The sequence below is a fragment of the Lethenteron reissneri genome, chromosome 34 (genome assembly GCF_015708825.2).
Source record: "Lethenteron reissneri isolate LAM-NWPU_2019-01 chromosome 34, ASM1570882v1, whole genome shotgun sequence".
Classification (NCBI taxonomy): domain Eukaryota; kingdom Metazoa; phylum Chordata; class Hyperoartia; order Petromyzontiformes; family Petromyzontidae; genus Lethenteron; species Lethenteron reissneri.
This window is the reverse complement of record NC_083812.1, coordinates 2,221,158-2,246,737: the sequence shown is the minus strand read 5'-3', so window position 1 is coordinate 2,246,737 and position 25,580 is coordinate 2,221,158. Positions and strand designations below refer to the sequence as shown.

Here is a 25,580-nt window from a genome sequence, read left to right as displayed (position 1 = left end):
GATACATATTCTTAGGTTTTTTCGGTAAAGTCACGTAGGTAAAATATTAAAATTAATAAAAATAAAAAATAAAAATCACGACGTTTCGGAGGCAACACAAGCTTCCGTCTTCAGGTGAAAATGTTTAAAAATATATATTTTAAATTTCTTATGATATAATATAGTCTTGCCATCAGTATGACATACGTATACCAAGCTTGCAGTCGATAGCACATTGGGAAGTGGGTAAAAATTGAGTTACAATATATTTTTAAGGATACAACAGACGGAGTGAGTTAAATAAAAAAGCGTGTAAAAAAGGAGGATTGGCTGTGCGGAATGTGTGGGACGTGGGGGGTGGCGATGTCGACGAGGGAGGAGGGTTGGATGGTTGATTGCGTGTGCGCCTCGCCCGCTTATACGCCTATAAAAGCGCACCTCTTAAAATGCGCCACTCACAAACTACTTACTCGCCTTCCCTTCTTCGAGACGACAAGACACCATGGTCGCGATGGTAAGGATTTGTTTGTCGAATGTCTTTTCACTGTCGTTGTTGTTGTTGTGGAGCAGCGCGGGCGGTCACGTTGTTCAAAAGCAAAAAAAAATAACCGCATCGACGGCGTGAACAATACACACGGCAGGCGCAGCTGCAGCCTGATAAAGGACATCGAACTATAAGCAGTCTTATCCGCTAACGGGTCTTGTAAGGTCAAACGTCTTGCTTGAGTGTTGTTATTGTCGAAGGGGCTCTGGGTTTGATACGCGGGGGCAGCGGTGAGCGCACTGCGCCATCCTAAATCCAGTGACCCAAAAGTTCCGTTCCGGGCCAATGCGAACATCACTCGGCGAGTGACGAGTCGTAACATGACTCCCATGTGGTTTGATTCGATCGTAAATAAGTGACCCGATGTCGAATGTAAACATCGGCACCGGGGAGACAAAGGTGGCTTGTCCACACCACGCCCTCGTGTTCTGTTCGCTAACAGCGCTCGCTCGCTCGCCCCAAAACAGTCTTCAAGGCTATACGGGGCATCGATCTGTGGCTTTGTTTTCACAGTCAAAGTGTGTTTTACTGCGCACGTGCATTGTTTTACCATGTTGACATAGCTTTGGCTAATCCAGTTAGCGAGCACCTATTTGATGAATATATCACCATCACGCGGTGAAGTGGTCTTGGCTAGGACCACGCAAAGCCTGACCGCTTTTGTCACTCCAGTGTCAGTGTTCAGTCGATCTCGAGGAGTCCCAAGCCTTGCGCGATTAGCAGTAGGTCATGGTGTTGTACGCCGTGTCGGGAATCAAACCTATGTTGCCTGGTTCTTGGCGCAGTTGGTGAACTATTGCGACACTGACTGATCTTAACCATCTGCTCTTCTCCCCTGGCACAACCACACACACGCACGTTAACACACACACACTCTCACATGCACAACACACACGCACACACTGGGCTGACACACACGTACGCACGCATTCATTCGTACACATACGTATACATACACACGTGCGCGTGCACACACACGCAAACATCTGTGCACACACACACGTATACATACACACGTGCGCGTGCACACACACGCAAACATCTGTGTACACACACACACACACGTATACATACACACGTGCGCGTGCACACACACGCAAACATATGTGCACACACACACCCACACACACGTGGATGCACACGCGCTCACGCACCCCCAGAGAGCGGCTGTTGTGGCCGTGGTCGTGAGCAGCCTCGTGGCGCTGTGCAGCGGCTTTTGCACAGTTCGAGAACCCGTTGCTCACGTGGAAACTCACGACGGAGGTGAGCTAGCAGGACTCGTCCCTAACGCACAACACCAGCATCGTTACCAGATGGTTATCATCGTCAGGCTTTATTTAGGCTTCATAATCAACGTTTTTGGGTTTAGATCGCGTTATTTATACATGTGTCGTAACCCTCCACCACCCGACACGGCCAATCAGTAAAAAAGTGTCACGTTGACAAAAGACAAATAGTTCACTGCTTTAGCCAACCGGTGTGTTGAAGCGTGAAACCACAACATTTACAATTTGAGTACGACGTTTCGCTGGTAATTGCATCCAGCATCATCGGGCAATTCGCCAGAATGGTGAGGCTCTGCTGCGTCTCCCGATCTTATATAGAGCAGCAGCAGGGTGACGTCATCATTAACTCATTAACTCATCAGCAGGGGAAAATCCTGATGAGCTATGAAGCTTTTTTTCACAGGGGTCCAGTATGGTCGGGTGAGCAAGTTTACAACAGCAAACAAAACAAAAACGACGAGAGTGCAAAATATAAAAAATGGTAAGCTAAACATGATAAATAGTATGCAACTAATATAAGTCCGATTCATCAAGATTGGGCAAGACAGCAAAAATAACAAGGCAGCCCCAGACCACATCTAGAAAACACCACATTGCAATAGTCCCTCAATGAAATGGCACATCATCACAATCAACATTGCCACTTCATCATCATCATCATCATCACTGCCATCCCTCCATCATCTCTGCATCACAGGCGTGTCCCACCGTGCCCGGATCATCAACGTTGTGGAACAACGTACTCGGATGTATGTTAGTGCCCCAACGAAAGACAGTGATTCCCAATGGCAAATTAACAACTCGGAACGAAGTGGAAACATTGGCAGAATTCTGGAGCGCAGTTGGCTTTTCATTACTGTTTACTCTCGCCACGGTGGCTAGGAGATGTTAACTACCTCGCCTGGTATACAGGAGGTCGTGGGTTCTATTCTAACCCTGACTCCTGTATATTTGGAGTTTGCGTTTAGAGTATTTGGCTGCTCTAGATTTCCACGTGATAAGCCACTTCGTTGAGCTATCATTTGTGGCCAGGTTGTTCCTGAAAAAGAGCCATATAGCTCCGTGGGCCTTACCTGGTAAAATAAAAAATGTGTTTAGTTTTAATAGTTTTTAAAGCTTCCATTTTATCTTGACCATCTGTTCCTTACTGAGCAATTATCTCAAACACTCTTTTTGCTCTGACGCCTCGAAATGTGCCACATGAGAGGCGCGGTGACAGGAACAATGCAATATTATGATGACAGAGCTCACGTGAGATCAAGCGCACATAATGACACTGACTGTGAACTTTAGAGGACTCGGCAATCAGAAGGGACCTTTCACCGAAGCCAACTAGATTTGACCTCTGCATCTCGCCCAGGTGCTCAACAAACCGGTTGCCTGCATCCACCAAAAGATCACCCCTCGAGATGATTGATAGATGCCAAGGGGGTGATGACTACCATTAGAAGGAACATCTTGTTCTAGAATTTGCCTTCTCGATAACGTGGGTTACAGCAACAATGACGACGTCTACGTCTCTGTTACATTGAGCATCTGCGGGTTCCGACAAAATGGTTTCGCACGCAAACGAGTGTCTACGGAGCTCTGCAGAGTAACAGGACCTCTGTCGAGCTCACATCCAGTGGGAGTCTTCGGCCACGAGTGGTGTGAGCAAGCAATTTGCGGAGGCTGCGAGTTTGACCTTTACCACCTTTTTAAATTCACCGCTCTGGCAATCGCCGAAGGCTTCTGTGTTTGTATAGGTCATGAGTTGCCGGGTGTAATGGTTCAAATTTGAAGGCGAAAATAAAACGACTCCTTGAATTTCTTAACCGGAAAACCAACAGCAGCATCGCACCTCCTCCTGGCCGACGAATCCAAAACTCGCAATCCGATGTAGCTGTGGTCATCTTGCGCCACAAAGGGCCAGCTGCCATCAGGCAGTCCCTTGTAGGCGAATCAAAAAAAGGCCCTCCGAGCGGTCCCGTCACCTTTATGGGCGCAACGTAATCCTAATTGTTGTTGTTCTTCTGGTGGTGGTGGTCCCGTGAATACCCCGCCCCTCGACGTGGCAACACACAGTCCCGGTGCTCGTTTCCAGCGGCTGTTTGGACGAGCATGACAAGCCCCGCAAGGAGGGTGTCGTTTGGCGGACCAGCGACTGCATGAGATGTTCCTGCTCGAGCGGGAGTGTGAACTGCTGCAGCATGTGAGTCTCGGCACGTGGTGGCTACAAGCGTTGGTGGATCACCGCACACAATGTTGCCAAACTGCCCGTGCGCTTTCGAGGCCACACCACTGGGCCGCCAGCGTATTGCAAATATCTCAAGCTGACCGTAATGTCGAGAGCTTTCAAAATGCTCTTGCAGCCAGTGAAATCCTCACGTCGATATTGTCTTCGTAGCTTGTGTTGTGTGTCACTAGGCCTCTGTGATCAAACACATTTGTCAAATTGTTCCAACTCTTTTGTCCACGTTTGTAAATGTTAATTTTTAAATTCATCTGGCTATTGTCCTTCCAGACTAATGTTTTCCAGGCATGCAATCTGGACTAGTTTCCACTCTGAGTCTCATCGCCTGTCAACATAATACTGTGGAGCTGGCAAATTGAAATACACCACGTTAACAATGGGGACATTTTCAGTGCATGAAAAATAATGGATATTGTGTGAATTTCACGTCCGAGGAAATCTATCGCATGAATTACTCATAATGCTTTTCACAATATTCTATTAATGAGTTTAGGGCAGGTGGGAGGAAAGAAACTGGAATACCAGGAAAATACCCACTACACATACGAGGGTGTAACACTGAAAATCTCCGCACAGATAAGATTAAGAAAACATTTTGTAATCTCATTTCTTGATCACGCCGCACCTAACCGCCTGTGTGGATTTCTACCCTCAGTGCGTTCCGGCCCGTAAGTGGTTTCCCTTCGAGCTGTGAGCCGATCCTCGACACGAAGGAATGCGTCTACAATGTGGTGAGGAAGAAGAACCATAAAGTGAAGTGTCCCCTCTCGGGGCCTCAGGGGGCAGTGGGGAAGTGAACACTGGGCCCGTCAGCAGCCAGCCAGCCCTCCACAATCCTCACCACCACCAACACCCAATAACCACGCGCCATCACAACCACACACCCACCCGCCTCCCCCCCACCAACACTCACATACCACAACCGACTCCCATTGACCATTCACCATAACCATAGCACATCACCCAACAATACCACACCACGCACCATCGCCAGATACCACCAGCTTATCACATGCTGCCATCACCATCACAGCCACCCTACCAAGTGTTAGGCGGTGCCTCCCTTGGCGCCCACCTCGCCCGCAATCGCCGTGTCCTAGAATGTCCACGGCGTCTTTGTCCTCCGTTTGCTGGAGCCCTTAAACAGCCAGATCTGACGATAATTGCTTGGCACGGTGGTGTCTGTACGGCAGCCACCTCCTGCTTGTGTGGGTGGGAGCAGTCCCACAGATGATCAGCCGGTTACAATTTCTGTGTCGCCCCCAACCTCCTGAAGCCCATTGCTCTGAATTCGGAACGATTCGTGAAGTGGAAGTTAGAAAGGGAGGATGAGGAGTAGGAGAGGTTCATGCTCGATCCTATCTTAGGTTTATTCCACTAGTTGGTATTGTTGTTGTTGTTGCTACTCTATCGCTTGTGTGTTTATCACGTGCCACGCTTCACAATCACATTGCATGTGCAGTACGTCCGGAGTTTCAGAAGTAGGCACCGCTCCAGGTGCTGTGGTCGAAATGTTGGGTTCTACTCTGGAAGTTCAGAATATATGAAGTTGATTTGACATGCAATCGGATGTTCTTCAGCCATTATGAGCAACAGCCATGCTCGATCCACTGCTGGATGAAGGCCTCGCAAGCAGTGTCTCGTCAAGACACAATTTATGTTTAATGCATTTTAGGACAAGCGTGTTTGCCAAGTAAAATTCAGGGTCTTCCCAAACTCCCGTCGCATGCTCTCTCTGGGTTTGTAAATTCCAAGTTTAACAATTGTCTCCGTTCAAATACAAATTAAGTCATCACATGCTGCACTCTCCGGATGATTGCTAAACGATTATTTGAGTTAATACCGAGATCCTGTGTGTCCCAAGTGAGAGAGAGAGAGAGCGCACGTTAGATGAATCATCGCTCTCGTTTGCACGGGACGTGTTGTACCAATCATCAGGCACGTGCGGTGTGTAATGGCTTCGTTTGTATTTTGAACATAGAAGACTGGTTAAAGGGGAAAGGTAAAAAGTGGAGTTTGTTAATCCTTGTCATAGTTGGGTTCCACTAACCATTGTGCTGCCTTGAAGATGTATAACCACGTGATATTCATTTATACGTACTCGGTCAACATGTATGCTTGTTAACGTAGGCTATTAAAAGTCTTATCAGCAAAGTGGTTTGTGTGTCGTTAATGTCTGTTCACCGCCGTTCGAGGGCCACCGCACGCCGCACGGGGAGTGGGGATCACCTGCATCTCGCTGCACTGCCTTCTGCTTCTCATCACGCAGTCCCGCAGCCCGATGACCAGACCCCCCCCCCTCCCCCAGGCTACGGCGAATCGAGGCGACTGCCCCGGACCCCGCGCTTTGGGGGAAGCCCCGCGCTTCGAAGTCACGGTGTCAGATGCAATACTTCCCCCGTTTTAGGTGGCCCACACAGTTGGGCCTGTTTGTTTTTGTTGAACTTCTTTCGCACTGTACTTAGCTAACGGTGCCAATTATTGGCGCGGGGGAAGGACAACAAACTAAACACAAAAATCGGTTCTAAAGAAATTAGTTTTCAAGGTTGTTTTTGTTACGTATATAAGTACGGTAGATTTGCCCCAGGCTCCGCACCCCCCCCCCCCCCCCCCATGGACCGCCCTGTCTACGACAACCTGCCTGTGGCTGGTGGCCACACATTCTCGCACTACCAATGAAGAGGCATGCTCGGCTTTCCGAGATCGGATGACACCGGACACATTGCGTGTGAGTCGTCCGTGCGCTATGTTGTCATGGGTAGGGATAAAAGTGCAACATGAACATGTTCGCTTATGCCACTGCTGCCGGAAGAAATTTTTTAAGGACTATAGGTACTAAATCGTGACTGCAGGAATTCATATTCTTTGAGTCTTTTGGTAAAGCCACGTAGAAAGATAAATAATAAAAAGAATAACGATAGTTATTTTTTTTTCTATCTACGTGGTTTTACCGAAATACCCAAAGAATACTACAGGTACTGTTATTTGGTCTACTCTTCCACGCTGGCCAGACGAGATCTCGGAAGCGGTGGGAAGCACTCACACTTTACCCCACCACGAGCGAGATGACGGCAGCCTGAACGTAATTAAAACTTCCGGGTTAACAGCATGGATTATTTTTTGTAAACATGCCATTGTTCCAGCTGCCGCACAGGGAGATCGAACCGGCGACCTCTTATGATTGCCGTCTCCTTGTCGGCATTCAAGTCCCTCCCACGCGCCTCGGTCATTTGAGTTGCTGCGACCATAATTCACAACGCTGGTCATGTGTGTTGATGTTGGAAAGGAGACCGGGGTGGTGGTGGTGGGCGAAGTGGTGATGGAGAGGGGGGCTCGTGGAGGTGGTGCTTGGTGATGGGGGAGAGGTTGTGGTTTGTGGTGGGGAGTGTGAAGGTGGGGAGGGGTTTGCTGGTGGGGGGGAGGAGTTGGTGGTGGGGTGGTTATCGTGGTGGTCGAGGTGCCTCGCCCGTCCGCGCGATGCCCCCCACACTCCGCACGCGGCTCTGACGAACGCGCGTCTCGCCAAACGACACGACGCCATGGCCGTGACGGTAAGAGTGCATTAGTCCGTGGGTCACATTCCTCCACCGACTCAACGTGTGTTATGCCTCCACTATACACAATGTACTGGGGAGCCGTGGCGCGCTGTGGAGCTCAGTGCAAGTTCATTGTTTTGTTTAACCAGCCGACGATTCTCGAGTACGTGGTGTGCTGAGATAAACATCAGGACTAGAGAGACAAAGGCGGCCGGGCGCGGAAGCACACACAGACACGCACTCCTTTGGTAGATGTAACGTTCTGAGCTGCCCCTACTGTTAGCGAGCACCTACGAAGGCCAGAACGGCACACGAGGGGGTGTGGGTGGCCAGCACTCATCCGCCCGACTGTCTCCCCAGTGGCGATGTTTACACGCCGCATTTAAAGCTGAGTCGACCTAGGGGAGGCCCAGGACAGCCGAAGATATTCGCCACTGTTATTGGTCGCGAGCGGGAATCGAAATCGGATTGCCGGGTTATTTTTTTCACAGATGTCCCTACTGGGCACATGTGAAAAAAAAGCTTCATAGCTCATAGGACTCCTCCAGCGTAAATATATATTGTGATTCTAAATTTTGATTTAAAGATTTCGTGACTGCAGGGATTCATCTTCTTGGTTCTTTCGGTAAAGTCACGTAGAAGGGGAATAATAAAATTATAAAAAATAAAACATAATAAAATACAATTTTCACGACGTTTCGGCCACAACGCAAGCAGCCGTCCTCAGGTGAAGAACAGGTCTGTCGGAAATACAGCGTCTGAATGTCTTTCAAACAGAGGTGTTCTTCACCTGAGGACGGCTGCTTGCGTTGTGGCCGAAACGTCGTGAGAATTGTATTTTATTTTGTTTAATTTTTATTATTTTATTATTCTGATTCTGTGCAGCGCGGTGCGCTAACCACTGTGCCACCGCTCCCCACATACGCTCACGCACGCACCCATACGCGTGCCCGCACACGCAGCGAGTCGCTCTTCACGCCTTGGTCGCGAGCGTCCTCGTGGCGCTCTCCAGCGGCGGTTGCTACCATCGACGTCCCGAGACTTACGTCGACACGCGTGGCCTGGGTGAGTTCACGGCACTGCCACGGACGGGCTGAGCACCACTGACAGTTCATCGTCATCATTCCAGGCTCATCGTCGTCATCATCACTGCCACTGAATCCATTAACACCACTGCCAGTAAATAGTAAATTTATCATCAATTTGATGACGCCCATTATTATGAGTATTATTATCATCGTTCAATCTTGATTTGAAAACGGCAGTTTGTTTTCTGTCTGTGGTTGTTCCACCTGTTGACAATTGCTTTGTGTTGCGACCGAAACGTCGTGATCAATTATTTTTCTACCTACGTGACTTCACAGAAAGAACCAAGGAGTATTATCATCGTTCTTCACACCACTTCTCAATTCAAGGAACGTATCGACCCTTCTCGACTCTAACGGTCATACTCCAGCCAATTTCGGGTCGCTCGCAGTTCATGGGCCTTTGGGAAGCTGCATTGACTTCTGATTACCGAACGAATACATTTCAAGGTCATGCTCATTACACACAAAGTTCTTGCCGCAAATGAACCACAATACCTTGCTGATCTCGTCAAGGAAAACAAACCATCATCACGCAAACTCCGGTCATCCTCGCAGCGGCTTTTGGCTAAACGTCGAACAAAAATGGTCACCGCATCGCGCGCTTTCTGATGCGCTTCTGCGACCGTACGGAACGCTCTTCCTTCCGATATTGGCAGTCCCGGTACGCGTGTCGAGTGGCTGCTTGGACGAGTTTGACGCAGTCCGCGAGGACGGCGAGAGGTGGAGAACCAGCGACTGCATGAATTGTTACTGCTCCGGCGACGAGGTACGCTGCTGCCACGCGTGAGTAAGGGGGTGAAGGGGGCAGCCCTGCATTTGCTCGATCGGCGATTTTGCGGGGTGTGCATTAGCACGTAACAAATAAGAGCGACGCCAAAGTGATGCCTACGGAAGGAACAGACAATGTCAGAACAGAACACGTTGGAGGCAGTGACGGATTATCCTCGCGGCAAAAGTAGCAAATGCTACGGCCCCCGCACTTTCAAGGGCCCTGCGCTAAATGCTTTCAAAATATCAATTTCCGGTTCAGTGATTCTGCACTTGCTCTATTACTATAGTACTATACTGCCTTCAACTTTTTATGAACGACTGGGTGTTTAAGGTTAGCAATGTGTCGAATTATCTGGCTGTATAGCAAATGAAAACATACAATTACTTGACGACGCATGTACAAAATGTGTGTTTTAATATTTATGTGTTTTATTTTATTTATTTAGGGCCCCTTTATAACATATGCTACAGGCCCCGCACTAGCTTCATCCGGCACTGGTTGGAGGTACTGGCAAAAATTGTGCGCAATCTACATTTGTTTAGTTTCTAGGGTCCTCACCGCCAGGGGTGCATATTGGCGACCATAGCATCGGCGTGCGGTGGATGTTTGGTTTAACAAGGAAGGACAGAGGCGTGTTAAATGAATAAGTGAGAGGAAGACTCAAGGTGGTAGAAATCACAGAGAAGATGGGCGAGAGAGAGACAGAGAGACATAAGGCCGGTGTGGTTCGGTCATGTTGAGAGACGACAGGACAATGATATCGGTAACAAGGTGCAAGTGACGCGAGTAGAAGGACAGATATGAAGAGGGAGGCAGAGGTGTGGGGTAGGGGGCGATGTGGTGCGATCGGTGGCCCGAGGGGCAGAACGAGAGATGGCGCATGGCAGCGTGGAGAAGGTTGGCAAGCACAGCGGACACCCCCACGTGAGTGGAACAGACGCGTGGAAGAAGAAGAAGAGTCGGAGTGCATCCCCAGTGTCATCGGCGTGTGTGTGTGTGTGCGCCGAGGAACCATGTGACGGACAAACACTGTGAATAAGGCAGTTAACCCGAAACAATCCCCGTGCGTGTCCTGCGTACGGAGACGAGTGGCGAATTCCCAAATGTAACTCGGGAAACTTTTTGCAACGTCCCGACATCATCAAACACCCCCCCCCCCCCTCCTCTTGAGAGAGCCACGCTAGGCAGTGCTCACTCCTCGCCGTGTCTTTCCTGAAATGCGCGACTCTCCCCCCTGGGCAGCTGTCAGCCGGTGAAGCAGCAAACCGCGAGAGCACCCAGACCCCTTCCCACCACCTCTACGAGGGTGCAACACTCAAAATCTCCGCACAGATAACATTCAGAAATCGATTTTTGTTATCCTATTTCTTGATCACGCCGCACCTAACTTCCTGTGTGGATTTCTGCCCTCAGTGCGTTCCGGCCCTTAATGGGCTTCCCTTCGAGCTGTGAGCCGATCCTCGACACGAAGGAATGCGTCTACAATGTGGTGAGGAAGAAGAACCATAAAGTGAAGTGTCCCCTCTCGGGGCCTCAGGCGGCAGTGGGGAAGTGAACACTGGGCCCGTCAGCAGCCAGCCAGCCGTCCACAATCCTCACCACCACCAACACCCAATAACCACGCGCCATCACAACCACGCACCCACACGTCTCACCCCCTCCCCACCAACACACACATACCATAACCGACTCCCATTGACCATTCACCATGACCATAGCGCATCACCCAACAATACCACACCACAAACACACAATAACCACTCACCATCACAACCACACACCCACCCGTCTCCCCCATCAAAACACACATACCATAACCGACTCCCATTGCCCAGTCACCATAACCATAGCACATCACACAACAATACCACACCATCAACACCACGCACCATCGCCAGATACCACCAGCTTATCACATGCTGCCATCACCATCACAGCCACCCTACCAAGTGTTAGGCGGTGCCTCCCTTGGCGCCCACCTCGCCCGCAATCGCCGGGTCCTAGAATGACCACGGCGCCAGATCTGACGATAATATATTGAGGTCCTTAAATTTGAATTCATGTTTCAGCCACCTGTAATTAAAGCTGGGTTCTGAAATATAACCAGCAATGAGTTCCTCGTGACTTAAATATTAGATTTTCCCCCAACAAATTTGCATTACTTCAGCTCTAAAAACTAAACATTTACATTTTCATAGCCTTGTGATGAACGCGCTTTGCAGAAAATTACAAGGGTGTACTGCCCAACAAACAGTCATCCATATCATCGAGGTCTGCCCTTTAGAAGGTGGAATTCAAAGAGACCGAGTTTCATCTCGATGATGTGACGGTTGAGTGGCGAGGAGATGTTGCCTCCCTCGCCTGGCACACAGGAGGTTGTGCGTTCGATCCCGGACCCCTATTATATATCTGGAGTTGGTCGCGAGGATTGTTCTCCGGGTTCCTCCGGTTTTGTCCCTCCTCGATGGAGGTGTCTGTACGGCAACCACCTCCTGCTTGTGTGGGTGGGAGCAGTCCCACAGATGATCAGCCGGTTACAAGTTCTATGTCGCCCCCAACGTCCTGAATTCGGAACGATTCATGAAGTGGAAGTTGGAAAGGGAGGATGAGGAGTAGGAGAGGTTCATGCTCGATCCTATCTTAGGTTTATTCCGCTAGTTTTTATTGTTGTTGTTGTTGCTACTCTATCGCTTGTGTGTTTATCACGTGCCACGCTTCACAATCACATTGCATGTGCAGTACGTCCGGAGTTTCAGAAGTAGGCACCGCTCCAGGTGCTGTGGTCGAAATGTTGGGTTCTACTCTGGAAGTTCAGAATATCTGAAGTTGATTTAATATGCAATCGGATGTTCTCCAGCCATGATCGATCCACTGCTGGATGAAGGCCTTCCAAGCAGCCACCATCTCAGCATTTAAGTACTTTATATTACATCGTGTTTGCTTTAGTGATCTTACATCGTACTAATTAGTAAAATACATACAACACCATTGATGTGTTTGGCTTTGTTTATTCTTCTGAAAACGTGTTCCAGTTCTCATAATAAAGAATGTAGCTTCATAATCCAACGTTGTGCAGCCAGTCTCTGTCTCCACCGTCAAGAATACAGCAGAAAACCCCTTCCCAGCGCGGGTTTCCTCCCCCCGCCCCCCCCAAAAAAAATCGGCGGATTTGGATTCCGGTAAATTTCGCCGATCGTGCCCCTTGCGATTCGACCATCCACGTCTGAGCGCGAGATCCACGCCTGCTCGGCGTCACGTGCACTGCTCGCGAGCTGCCACCGTCTCCCGCGCGGCTCATCGCGGGACCCAGTGTCGTGGCCGGCACCCAGCGACGTTTTTTCTCTTCTCACTTCACCAGTGCCCTCTTTGGTTGATTTTGCAATGGCCCCGCTCGAAACATAATCTCAAGTGGTCGTGAGTGTAGTGAAGATAAGCAGAGGATCGAACCCACGAAACTCTTGTGTGCCGGGCGAGGTAGTGAACATCATTCCACCGCGGCGTTTAAAAAAAAAAAAATCAGGATCTCCCACTTTACAGTCCTCGGGACCCACCACGCCCCGTCTCTCTGTATTTACTCCTCCCCATTGAAATCAAACTTCATTCGTTCCACGCTGCACGCACCCGATGATTATTATGCAACACGACCCACGCGATGCGCTAAGAAAATTAACGCTGTCTGCGTAAAGAGTGCCGATTCAAATGAAGATTGTGATCTCGGTATGCGCGCGCGTGTGTGCACGAGCCACAGACACCGACAATTGCTTGGCACGTCACGTGGGACGTGTTTAACAATCATCGGGTGCGTGCAGCGTGCGAACGAGTTATTGGGAGGAGTACATTGGCAAAGGCAGAACGAACGGTGCCGTGGTGCGTGGCGAGGAGTGATGTTTGGGAAGCCCTGAGCCCGACGCCAATGCTTGTTTATGTGTGTGCACACATGAGTCGGGAAATCATGTATAGACATGCCATGTGTAAGACATCGTGACGCACCACACGAGTTCACGGGAGATACGCGCGTGAGCGCACTAAATGTATGCACACAGTCGAGGATGAGTGGTCACATTACGCAGCCCGCAGGCGACTCGATCCACGCTTAAGAGGCCCCTGCTGCAGCACACTGACGCTGACTTACACGGAATGTTCTCAGACGCAAAGCGTCCAATTAATCACATTTAAGTGTTTAACGACGTCAACCCAGCTCACATCTGAAAGCAGTTGTGCAGCCTTTGTTTTTATACAGCTCACGACCATCACCACCGCCGCCATCTCCGCCACCTCTAACTACTAACCGCTATTCCTTCACTAGCACCAATACCAACAACCCGCCATTCGCCACTAAGTGACGGCGACGTCACCACGGCGCCTGTGCCAGGCCAGGTGCACTTTGAGGCCACGTGATGTGTTGAAGGCTCGCTTACAGAAGGAGGTCTCGGGACAAACCCAGGTGCCATGGGTTGGCTGACTGAAATGACCAGTAGATGCACCAGCTGTACCCGCTACTGTGCCAACTTGCTGCAGGTTTTCAAGCCTTTGTCAATCCACTGAACTGCGACCAGGGATCGAACATCTGATGAGCAGGGATCCTAATGCATGGCGCTACACCACCGCGCCCACCGCTCGCCCCATTCAATGTACATTGACCGTAAAACATTAAATCCGCTAATTCGCATGCATACATGTGTCAATGTTAAACTTCTTTCGGACCATGCGGAGACAACCGTGCTAATCGGAGATGCGAGGGAAGGACAACAAACTAAACACAAAAAAAAATCAGTTTTCAAAAAAGTAGTTTTTAATTTAGATTTAAAAGTGCATAGCTCCAGTGGCTTCACAATATCGGAAGGGAGAGCGTTCCAGACGGCCGCAGAAGCGCATCTGAAAGCGCGCGAAGCGGTGACCGTCTTTGTTCAATGGCAAGCAGCCAAAAGCCGCCGCTGCTGCTGCGATGGTGACCGGATGTCGCGTGATGATTTCTGCGCCATGACGAGGTCAGCAAGGTATTTTGGTTCATTTGTGGCAAGCGCTTTGTGTATAATGAGCGCGACCTCTGTAGTAGCCTTCAGAGGGTCTAGTTGCGTGGGCGATTACGGGAAAGCTGAATTGCTCATTGTTTTGGAAAAAATTGTCCGGCCAAGAATATTAATATTATTTTAGATAAATATTTCATCACTTGGAATGCACAATAAGACCCAGAGGAAACGTAACAGGAAACGTGTCATAATTCTAAACACATGCTGTTGGTTGTCAGATTTGATCTTGACACTCAAGGGCCCATATATTTGGCCTCCACTGTTACCGTATTTTTTGGTTCATAAGATGCCCTTGCAAAGTAAGACGCACCCGAAATATGTGCTCAGTGTCAATTAAGTTAAACATATTTGTCACCCACGGATTCATTTCTAAGTCGATATTTTCTGGAACGCTGCTCGGCTGGCTTGGAGCATGGAGTATCGGTGTAATATTGGTTAATATTTTACTTTCATGAAGATTAAGTGTTTCAGGCAAATTGCACCTCATGGCTGCAAGCGAGAAGCCAACCAGGCGGTTCGCCGGCGCCAACAATTTTCCAAGCTCTGCATTCCTCTATCAAGATATTTTAAGCCAATTACTGAGCGTTTACATATGTGGGAAGGAACCGGAACACCCAGCGAAAACCCACACGTGCGAGGGGGAAACACTCTATCCCACATAGAAGGAACAGAGATGACAGTCCGCACTTTGCTGTACCGCTTCTCCTTGGCAAGCAAGGGTATGGCTCCTCATAAATGTCCACGGGAAGGGAGTTTCGCAACTTCTGTATGTGACCCACCAACCCTCACCCCCTGGATTCGAGGTCACGTGCATAGCCGCCACCAACGTCAGAAATATGCCACTCGCGTTATCTATCCAGATGAGAAAAAGTTAATAATAAGTTACTTCTATCCATAACCAACAATATTGTAACCTACTTTCCTACTTTCATATCATCGCATGAACATGCTTAGAAGCAAGATTATTATTTTTAAATAATATTGATGTCACAATCATTCTCGGAAAGGCGTTCTGGCTGAATGTAAGCACTGAAAAGACACGCATCAGATATAAGATGAATCCTCAACTTTCTCTTTAAAATAAATTGGGCGAGAATTATAAGAATACGGTATCGTGTATTGTATATTGCGGTTTTCCATGTTATGTGTCAATGTCCATGTTTCTGAACCATGTGTCAGAACAGGGGGTGTGCAGCATTGGGGAGTAACGTTTTACAAAGTAAACCCGTACAGCTCCGTGAACAAAATCTAAACAAAGTCGTTAGTAATACTGCCCTGACAATAAAAAAAACCATAATAACACGATAGACGACGTTTCAGGCGATGGCCCTTCTTTATAACAGAGAGATACCCAGTGAGTTTGCCCACGAGGAGGACGGAGCGCTGCAGGCGCTGTCTACGTGATGCTGCTTGGACAGCTGATAAACAACCTCTCTTGGACGTGTTTTCGGGTTGAACCACGTGGTATCGGAGCGAAACGTCGGGCATCATGACGAATAACACGCGACACAACCCGAGGACATATCGGAGAGCTGCACAGCACAATCGCGAAAACCTTACAGCGCAGCTTATAAAGCAGCGGTCCTAAACGCGTGGAACGAAACCTCCAAAACCTTTCAGGGGGGGTTCAGGCTGCGGCATGGATACCGTGCAGGAAAAGTGAGAACAGCGCCACGTGGCGGCGAAGACTAATACACAACGAAGACTAATACACAACGCAGACTAATACACAACGAAGACTAATACACAACGAAGACTAATACACAACGCAGACTAATACTCAACCAAGACGAATACACAACGCAGACTAATACACAACGCAGACTAATGCACAACGCAGACTAATACACAACGAAGACTAATACACAACGCAGACTAATACACAACGCAGACTAATACACAACGAAGACTAATACTCAACCAAGACGAATACACAACGCAGACTAATACACAACGCAGACTAATACACAACGCAGACTAATACACAACGCAGACTAATACACAACGCAGACTAATACACAACGCAGACTAATACACAACGAAGACTAATACTCAACCAAGACGAATACACAACGCAGACTAATACACAACGCAGACTAATACACAACGCAGACTAATACACAACGCAGACTAATACTCAACCAAGACGAATACACAACCTAAGCATGCCTCTCTAGCATCGCGTTCAAAACACCCCCCCCGCCCCATCATCATCGCCATCGTGCTGCCGTCAAACCCAACAATGGTTTCAAAGGCGTGGAGGCCCTTGCACTGATGATGTCTTATCATGGTCAAAAATGTCCCCCCCCCCCCCCCCTCTGAAAATTGGTGAAGAACACTGCTCTGGGTGATTGCCAGGTCTGTGTGGTGGGGTAGAGCGTGGGCATTCCCACCTCTTCCAAGATGTCTTTGCCAGCGTGGAAAAAACAGGCCAAATTAACTCGATATCTCCCTCTTGTGGATGGCCCTTTCTTTGAGCGAGCAATTACGAGGGATCTATTGGCAATTGTGTTCTTAATAGTTCATACTCTTAGTTCTTTCGGTAAAGTCACGTAGGTAAAAGTGAAATTAATAAAAAATAAACAATAAAAATCACGACGTTTCGGAGGCAACACAAGCTTCCGTCTTGAGGTGAAACTGAAGCTTGTGTTGCCTCCGAAACGTCGTGATTTTTATTGTTTTATTTTTATTAATTTTAATTTCATTTTTTACCTACGTGACTTTACCGAAAGAACTAAGAGTATGAATCCTTGCAGTCACGAAAGCTTCAAATCTAGAATTCTTAATAGTTGTCATAATTGTTATTGTTATTTTGTTTTCATTTCAGCAAAAAATATATTTTAGAACTGCTTTTTGTGTTTAGTTCGTCGTCCTTCCGGTGCGAAAGAACGTTCAACATACATGCGTACAGAGATGGAGAGCGAATTGACTACAGCCAGAGGATTTATTTTGCTATCGAACAATGATGGATTATTCTGCGATTGGGTAGAACACATTTCAACAAATCTCCACACATAAATTCGCCAACTTTCCATCCATTTCATTAATAAAAAAATATCCGTTGACATTTTCACTCGTGCGTGTTGATACATTTGATGTCTATGCGATTATGATGTATTGCTAATGCAAACACAACGTAAATTGTAACATTGTTTGTCTATAGCAGTAAACTAACTTATAGGCCATCTGATATCGGTTCATTAATTTACACGATTTCGTACGCCCGTTCCGTACACGTGATAACATTTAGAAAATAATAGTGGAATACACGAAGGCTGCTAATATGTGTATGTAAACATATGTTCTCGCAATCTGGGAGGTCACAATAATAGTTAATACAAACCTAAGATGAACAAAACTGTAAAAATATGTTTTATAGAATCATATTATGTGTGTCTGCAGTATATGGGTAGGTTCAAAAAGATGATTTCCCCTTAAATCAGGCACATTTGTAAGCAAGGCTGTCTTGTGTGTATGCACTGGTAAGGATTCCCAATATGTTTCACTAAATATTGTTTACAGATGTGTAACAATGTTAAAATCAAGTTGATGGTCTGCATCTGCGTGCTGATAATTATACTGCTAGCCAGTGGAATGGCATACGAAATGGTAAATAATAATAATAAAAATGTAATTTCTAGAACACATTTGTCAAATAATAACAATGTCATTTCATATATGCAGGAAAGCTTCATTGAGTCTCACGTGATAATTATTTATTTACGAAAGGTTCTGCGACATTGTTATGAGTTTGGCCGCCAATTACTTAAGTAATTTTTGTAAACTAAGACAAACCCCATCACGCATCCTTGAGGCTTACACCCCCGAGCTCTACACAGACAGATTCAATAATCCCCTGCTGTGCTCCCCTAATATGATACAATTATCGTATATGCAGCATCTCAAGGCAACTCTATGGAAAGCGGGCGAAACAACAGCTGAGAATCATCCGCAAAAATGAAATCTGAACAGCGTCATCCATAAGCGCCGACCAAAGAGTGTACGTTGTAGATTTAATTGTCCAATTGCGACATTTTTAAAACAACAGCGTCAGAGTTCAGTGGGTCCACTCGACTATTTGGAAAGCTGTTTGTGTCAATGCTGAGCGCTTGCTTCCGCCAGCCACACGCATGGATGTTGTCTCACACAATCGGCAATCCCCCATCTCCGCCTGTCTGTCTCTTCTGAAAAAGAGCGACGGAGCTCAGTGCGCCCTTGCTGGTCAAATTTAATTAAAAAGCTGAGTTTTAGTTTAGTAGCCACACTTCACCACACGGGGTCTGCTGATCCAATAACTGTGCTGGACCCATATCCTGTGGGTCTTTCGGTAAAGTCACGTAGATACTACGTCAAGAATATGAATATGAATTACTGCAACCACGAAAGCTTTAAGTCAAGATTGTGCTGTACCCATTTAAACTTCCGGCCGGAAAAAGGCAGTGAGGGGTGGCGGGAGTGGTGGTGGGGGGTTAAGTTTAGACACTGCATGGACTGCGGAGAGGGGAGCGACTCTCTTGCAGAGGTCGCAAACGGGTTTTGATTCCTTACCCGTACCCGTACCCGGCCGCACCAGGGTCAAAAACGGGTACCCGTACCCTACCCGACCTCTGGAATGAAGCCATGTTGCAGGCGCGGGTGGGTTGATTCTAGGAACTTGAATTGTGAGAAGAGACAAGACGTTGGGAAATGAGTGACAAACAGTTATTGACCAGTGACTCACGGTCTACCCGTACCCGTACCCGGACGCAACAGGGTCGCAAACTAGGTACCCGGCCGGGTACGGGTAGCCGGGTATCGGGTAGGGTACGGGTACCCGTTTTTGACCCTGGTGCGGCCGGGTACGGGTAAGGAATCAAAACCCGTTTGCGACCTCTGCAAGAGAGTCGCTCCCCTCTCCGCAGTCCGTGCAGTGTCTAAACTTAACCCACCACTCCCTCCACCCCTCACTGCCTCTTTCCGCCCGGAAGTTTAAATGGGTACAGCACAATCTTGACTTAAAGCTTTCGTGGCTGCAGTAATTCATATTCATATTCTTGACGTAGTATCGGGTAGGGTACGGGTATCGGGTACCCGGTTGTGACCTCTGCTCTCTTGCCACGATGGGCAGAGCGCCGGGCGGACAGAGCCACTGCGAGGGCGCAACAGCTGTGCCGCGTGTGCGTGGACTGCGAACCTCAACATTTGGCCGCGTGAGCAGATTTACGCAGCCCGCATGAGGCTTCTAAAGGGGCCCTCAGACGTAGTTCTGGGTGACATCAGGCCCCCTCCGCCGGACCGGTTCCCTGAAATGTGATGAAGTTGAAACTGCTCTCTACAACGTCCCACGGATAGCAGCGCGGTTGTAATCATTCAATGGATCTTCATAATGTTTTTTTTGGGTTAGATCGCGTAAATATAAATGTGTCGTTAAACCAGCCACCACCCGACACAGCCAAGTAGTAAGGTTTGTGACCTAAACAGGACGTGGCCAATTCGTCACTAGTACAGCACTAGTGTGTAGTGTAGTGTATAGTGTAGTGTATAGTAGTGTATAATGTAGTATACTAGTACAGCACTAACCGGTGTGTTGGAGAGCAAACCCACAACATTTACAATCTGAGTACGACGTTTCGCCAATAAATACAACTAGCTGCATCAGGCGGACAGCCAGATTTGTGGATCTTTATTATGGATCTTGATTTTACGTTGCAATATCGCCTTGGCCTGGTGCACATTTACAACGGATAGGGATCGGTACAGGGGGCACGGAGTAAACGGGGAATGTAAAACAGAAGCCCGTCACGACCTCTCAGCGACAAACTCCAACTGAGCAGTCAAACGCAACAGCGCCCAAGGGATGGAAAAATAAAGGTATTATGGTGCGTGTGAAATACATTCAATAATGGAAAAGCAAAGAGACAATTACACGACCCCGAAGCTTGCCATAACGTAAGGGACCGTGGTGATTTACAGCCAACGTGAGTTGAGCGTGGACAATTAGACCCAAGCCGAAACATAACATATTAAAAAGATTGTTTAAAATAAATGTTTTGATAGAATAATAGAATATAGTATTGTCATCAGTATGACATACGTATGCCAAGTTTGCAGTCGATACCACATTGGGAAGTGGGTTAAATTTGAGTTACAAGATTTGAGGATACGACAACAACAACAACAGAGTGAGTTAAATAAAAGCGTGTAATAATAATAAAAAAATCCACGTACTGTTGTTATATTTCTGAGCGTACAAAATTTACCGCGTGCAAGTCCAGAACATACCAGGAGCAGTAAATTTAAATCACCGAACCGGGAGAATGATTTTTTTCGTCGAACGACAACACGATTGCAAGAGCATGAATGCAAAATAATTTACGGAAAAGACGAAAGGGAGAGCGCGGTGTGTCTGACTTAATCTACAGCAGCCAGTTGCTGTGTTCACTCGGACCCGACTCGTGTGTGTGCTCGGGGTTGTAAACAAGGCGCGCGGGGCAAAGATTGAAAAATTACGTTCGATGTTAGGAGGGCAACAACATCACAAGCCGTCAACTGGGGACCTCAAAAAACCCCGACATGTCTCTCTCGCTCCCTCCTCCTCCTCCCACACACACTCTCCATTTCCTTTGGCGCCCCTACGCAGGGAGCGGAGGGGGAGGGCAGCGACGCGAGTGCCGAAGGAATTGGTCAGGGTGCCAGATCGGAAAGCCAGCCCGTCCAGGTGTGAGCGGCCAACCCCCCCCCCCCCCCACGTCTTTCCCGTATTTGTGTTTGAGAGAAAAAAAGGGAATTGAATTGTAAACTTGGCTGTCTCCTATTTTGTAGAAAAAATAATAAAGTACGGATATCCTTGGTCACCTCGATTGTGTGCGTGAAGATTCATCGGCGTTGTCGTCCTCTCTCTCTGCTTGGGGTTTCGACTCTCGGGACGAGTTGGCAAGTGACGAAGAGTTTTGTTTTCCATCTTCGCATTGGCTTGCGAAATAAATCAAATCAGAGGTGGCTCACATGTTCAGATGCCAGATCGCCAGGCGGAGCCATATTTTCCTCGTAGCAAGAGTAGCTACACATGTAGTAGCTACACATGTAGTGGCTACACATGTAGTGGCTACACATGTAGTGGCTACACATGTAGTGGCTACACATGTAGTGGCTACGGGCCCCGCACTTTCAAGGGCCCCCGCGCTAAATGCTTTCAAGCTATCAATTCTGGTTCAGTGATTCTGCACTTGCTCTATTACTATAGTACTATACCGCCTTAAATTTGTTATGACCGACTGGATGTTTAAGGTTAGCGATTTGTCGTATTATCTGGCTGTATAGCAAATAAAAAAAATATAGAATTACTATGCAAGTTAAACATTGGTGTGTTTTAATATTTGTGTTTGTTTTTTTTATTTAGGGCCCCTTTATAACAGATGCTACAGGCCCCGCTCTAGCTTCATCCGGCAGTGTCGCCAAGCCGTCATTGGGTGCGATCCTGGCTTCGAGTGTAGATTCCATCCACGCGTAATTAAACAGGGTCCTCAAGTGTTGTGAGTTATTATCATTGCACTTGTTTACAGAGCAAAGCCTCACTGAGTCTCAAGACACCTTTTCAGGAGGATCCTGCTACGTTTTCGCAGGAGGGGGCGATATTGCTGCTGCTGCTGCTGCTGCTGTGATCCCGGTTGAGTGGTTTATAGGTGGAGTACTTTTCACCATTGGGATGATATTTGGTCAATACCAGTTATACCACCGATGAGCACGCTAGGCTACCTCTTGTGCGAATTAAGTTCAACAGAAAGACAGACAGACGTAGCGATGGGAGAAAACCCGAGAGCCCAGAGAGAGCCAATGCAGAACAGGGGGAGAAAGTACAAACTCTGCACACAGATTGGCACTCGGGTCAGAAATCGAACTCTAAACTTCTTAACGCAAGGCACACGTGTTACCACTGTGCCACCCTGGAACCCTCGAGTTGATGATATTAGCATCATCACCAATGACTGCACACGCAAGAAAAAACCCCGTCATATTACATTCGAGTTTTCCCTCACGTTGATGCGTTCCAGATCTGATAGTTATAAATGTGAGTTTGATTGACAGGCGACAAACACTGTTCGCATGGCCTGTGAAAGGTGTGCTGCTAGCATGGATCAAGAGGATTAATTGAAGGGACTTTCAGTCGTACAGTAGTACTCAAACAGCATTTATCCAGGACCTTTATCCCTGCGAGAGTTCCAAGTGAAAATGTCTTCACGTCGTGAAACACCGCTGATAATGATTATTGCACTTTTGGAACGCAACCTGGCAAAACAGGAAACACGACTGCAACTGCCGTGTCCGTTACCTTCACCCCCTTCCGTGTTTGTCCCTACCATGCAGCGGGGACGCGTTGACAAGGCTTAAAGTCACAAACCGTGTTGACAAATGTGACTTGTGACTGCTACCCTGATCCGTCTATGCCTTGTTGTGGTGCTGGACTGTTGGTGTTTTGCTGCCTTGCCCAAGCTTGCATTTAACGTTCAAAAAAATCGGGAGGAATGCATTTACTTATGCAATCTGTGCTGAATTACTTTATCTATATTTACCTATTTTAGTGGCTTGCATACCTATTTCTTTATTTAGCAACTCCTCTCGGTGTTTCTGTCTTGTTTGTTTTTGTTGCTCGCTGACCCCGTATCCCGACTGGACGTCTGTGAAAATGTGCTCCATAGCTCATCGGATTCCTCCAGGATTCATAAAGATTCTTAAGCAGTTGTGTTTATAGAGGACTCCCAAACCACCGCTACAGGTCACGGTACAGGTCAAAAAAGGTCTCGGGTTCAGCGATGGGTGGCGCCACTGTTTGTCGGGGGGGGGCGGTGAGGGGGGGGCTCACTTTGATGTCTTGTGGACTGGGATCTGACGTGGAGATGGAGGTGCGGCCCTGCAATTGCTTCCGCGAGCCACCGCAGGCTGGAGGGCCGAAGGGCCTGCGGTGGCTCGAGGTGATATCGGCCTGCCCTTCCATGCTGGCCAGACGCGTAGTATTTGGCTGCTATACATTTCCACATGATAAGCCACTTTGTTGAACTGTCATTTGAGGCCTGCTGGATTCTGAAAAAGAGCTACGAAGCTCAGTGGGCCTTACCTGGTGAAATAAAAAAAATGGTTTTGGCTTAGTACCCACACTTCACCGCGTCCGAAGATGTTGGTGTACCCACCTCGCGTGCTATGCAGGCGGTGGTGAGATGTTAACTCCCTCGCCTGGTATACAGGAGGTCGTGGGTGCGAACCCGACCCTGACGCCTGCTGTATATTTGGAGTTGTCGTGTTCTCTTTCTCTCTCTCTCTCCCCGTGGTCACGTGGATTTTTCTCCGGGTCCTCCTTCACATTCTTCACATTTAGAAACATGCGCTTAGAGTATTTGGCTGCTATACATTTCCACATGATAAGCCACTTTGTTGAACTGTCATTTGCGGCCAGCCGGTTTCTGAAAAAGAGCTACGCGGCTCAGTGGGCCTTACCTGGTGAAATAAAAAACATGGTTTTGGCTTAGTACCCACACTGCACCACACGGGACCTGCTGATCTACTAACTCTGCTGTACCCATTTAAACTGCTGGGTAGAAAGAGGCAGTGAGGGGTGGGAGGTTTCACAAACTTACCCTCCATTGTTTCAGCTGGCGCGCCAGGTGATGGATGCTTGCATGGTGTGACGGACAGCACACTGGATTGACAATCCAGCCTCGGCCGAAGCTGAGAGAACGCTGAAAACAATCGTTGTCTACAACGTGGAGGTGCTGTGGCCGACTGCCTTGTATGATAAGCGAGGGATGCACGTTCGATAACACGCCGGTTTTCAGATTACACAGAGGTTTTTGTTTAATCCACCACTCCTTGCCTACAGCGTTTTCGCTGAGCAATGCTGTTTTATTTACATGTGATAAATTACACTTTATCAGTAACCACGAGGGGTTAGTGATAAACGTCATCAGCCATGATCTGTCTACTGCTGGATGAAGGCCCTCCTCGAGCCGTCACGATTTCTCACGATCCTTGGCAGACGTCTCCTCAGACGCGCTCCAATCATACTTGTTACTGTTCCAGTTAGGGCAATTAGCTGTTACCCTATCCACAGATTAGTTTTTTTTCACCAGTCTGCCAAGTTAGGGTTCAGATGAAACGTTTTGGAACGATGACGCATCACCCATCACAGTTGTTTGCTTTTTTAGCTAAAACAATTTCAAATCTCGCGTAACAAATCAAATGCTCGGCAATTGAGAATAATCTCAAAGTAGATCTTTTGTTTTCCCACCCAATGAAAACAGATTTTGAAAAAACACCCGTTTTCCCTTAATGTAAAAAAATAACAAATCTAATTCAGATTGTATTTTGTGTGACCACAGTGCGCTTGCCAGCATTGCAACAAAAAATATTATTATCTGGATTAAAATAATGTGCACATTTATTATCCTCCACACAGTAATGTTCCGAAACACAAAGCATAAACATAGTGCATTGGTGATAGACATTTGTTTGTTTACATTTGCTGAGTCCAGGCCCAAAGGCCTAACACGCCGAGCGACCAACAACAACAGCTCCACAAGAAACGTTGTCATTCATTCATTCACCAGGTATAGTCAGCAACAACAGCACTACCATGGACGTTGTCATTCATTCATTCACCAGGTATAGTCAGCAACAACAGCACTACCATGGACGTTGTCATTCATTCATTCACCAGGTATAGTCATCAACAACAGCACTACCATGGACGTTGTCATTCATTCATTCACCAGGTATAGTCAGCAACAACAGCACTACCATGGACGTTGTCATTCATTCATTCACCAGGTATAGTCAGCAACAACAGCACTACCATGGACGTTGTCATTCATTCATTCACCAGGTATAGTCATCAACAACAGCACTACCATGGACGTTGTCATTCATTCATTCACCAGGTATAGTCAGCAACAACAGCACTACCATGGACGTTGTCATTCATTCATTCACCAGGTATAGTCATCAACAACAGCACTACCATGGACGTTGTCATTCATTCATTCACCAGGTATAGTCAGCAACAACAGCACTACCATGGACGTTGTCATTCATTCATTCACCAGGTATAGTCAGCAACAACAGCACTACCATGGACGTTGTCAT

General features: G+C 47.7%; 2 protein-coding genes across 2 annotated transcripts; both read left to right on the top strand.

Annotated features, from left to right (window-relative positions):
• The first annotated feature begins 355 nt into the window (after positions 1-355).
• On the top strand, positions 356-6,196 carry LOC133350531 (beta-microseminoprotein-like). The gene is made up of 4 exons (XM_061564907.1): positions 356-493; positions 1,684-1,786; positions 3,874-4,000; positions 4,698-6,196. Exons 1-4 carry the CDS (start codon positions 482-484, stop codon positions 4,837-4,839), a joined length of 384 nt encoding a protein of 127 aa, XP_061420891.1. The 5' UTR covers positions 356-481; the 3' UTR covers positions 4,840-6,196.
• A 1,269-nt stretch (positions 6,197-7,465) lies between these two features.
• Positions 7,466-12,426, top strand: LOC133350530 (beta-microseminoprotein-like). Its single transcript, XM_061564904.1, has 4 exons — positions 7,466-7,593; positions 8,541-8,643; positions 9,323-9,449; positions 10,852-12,426. Exons 1-4 carry the CDS (start codon positions 7,582-7,584, stop codon positions 10,991-10,993), a joined length of 384 nt encoding a protein of 127 aa, XP_061420888.1. The 5' UTR covers positions 7,466-7,581; the 3' UTR covers positions 10,994-12,426.
• The last annotated feature ends 13,154 nt before the right edge of the window (positions 12,427-25,580 follow it).

What these genes read in the sequence shown, in the direction of transcription:
- LOC133350530 (XM_061564904.1), top strand. An exon ending in CGTCGACACGCGTGGCCTGG is followed by an intron (nt 8,644 to 9,322) that starts GTGAGTTCACGG and finishes CGATATTGGCAG; the next exon opens with TCCCGGTACGCGTGTCGAGT. An exon ending in GAGGTACGCTGCTGCCACGC is followed by an intron (nt 9,450 to 10,851) that starts GTGAGTAAGGGG and finishes TTCTGCCCTCAG; the next exon opens with TGCGTTCCGGCCCTTAATGG.
- LOC133350531 (XM_061564907.1), top strand. An exon ending in CGTGGAAACTCACGACGGAG is followed by an intron (nt 1,787 to 3,873) that starts GTGAGCTAGCAG and finishes GGCAACACACAG; the next exon opens with TCCCGGTGCTCGTTTCCAGC. An exon ending in AGTGTGAACTGCTGCAGCAT is followed by an intron (nt 4,001 to 4,697) that starts GTGAGTCTCGGC and finishes TTCTACCCTCAG; the next exon opens with TGCGTTCCGGCCCGTAAGTG.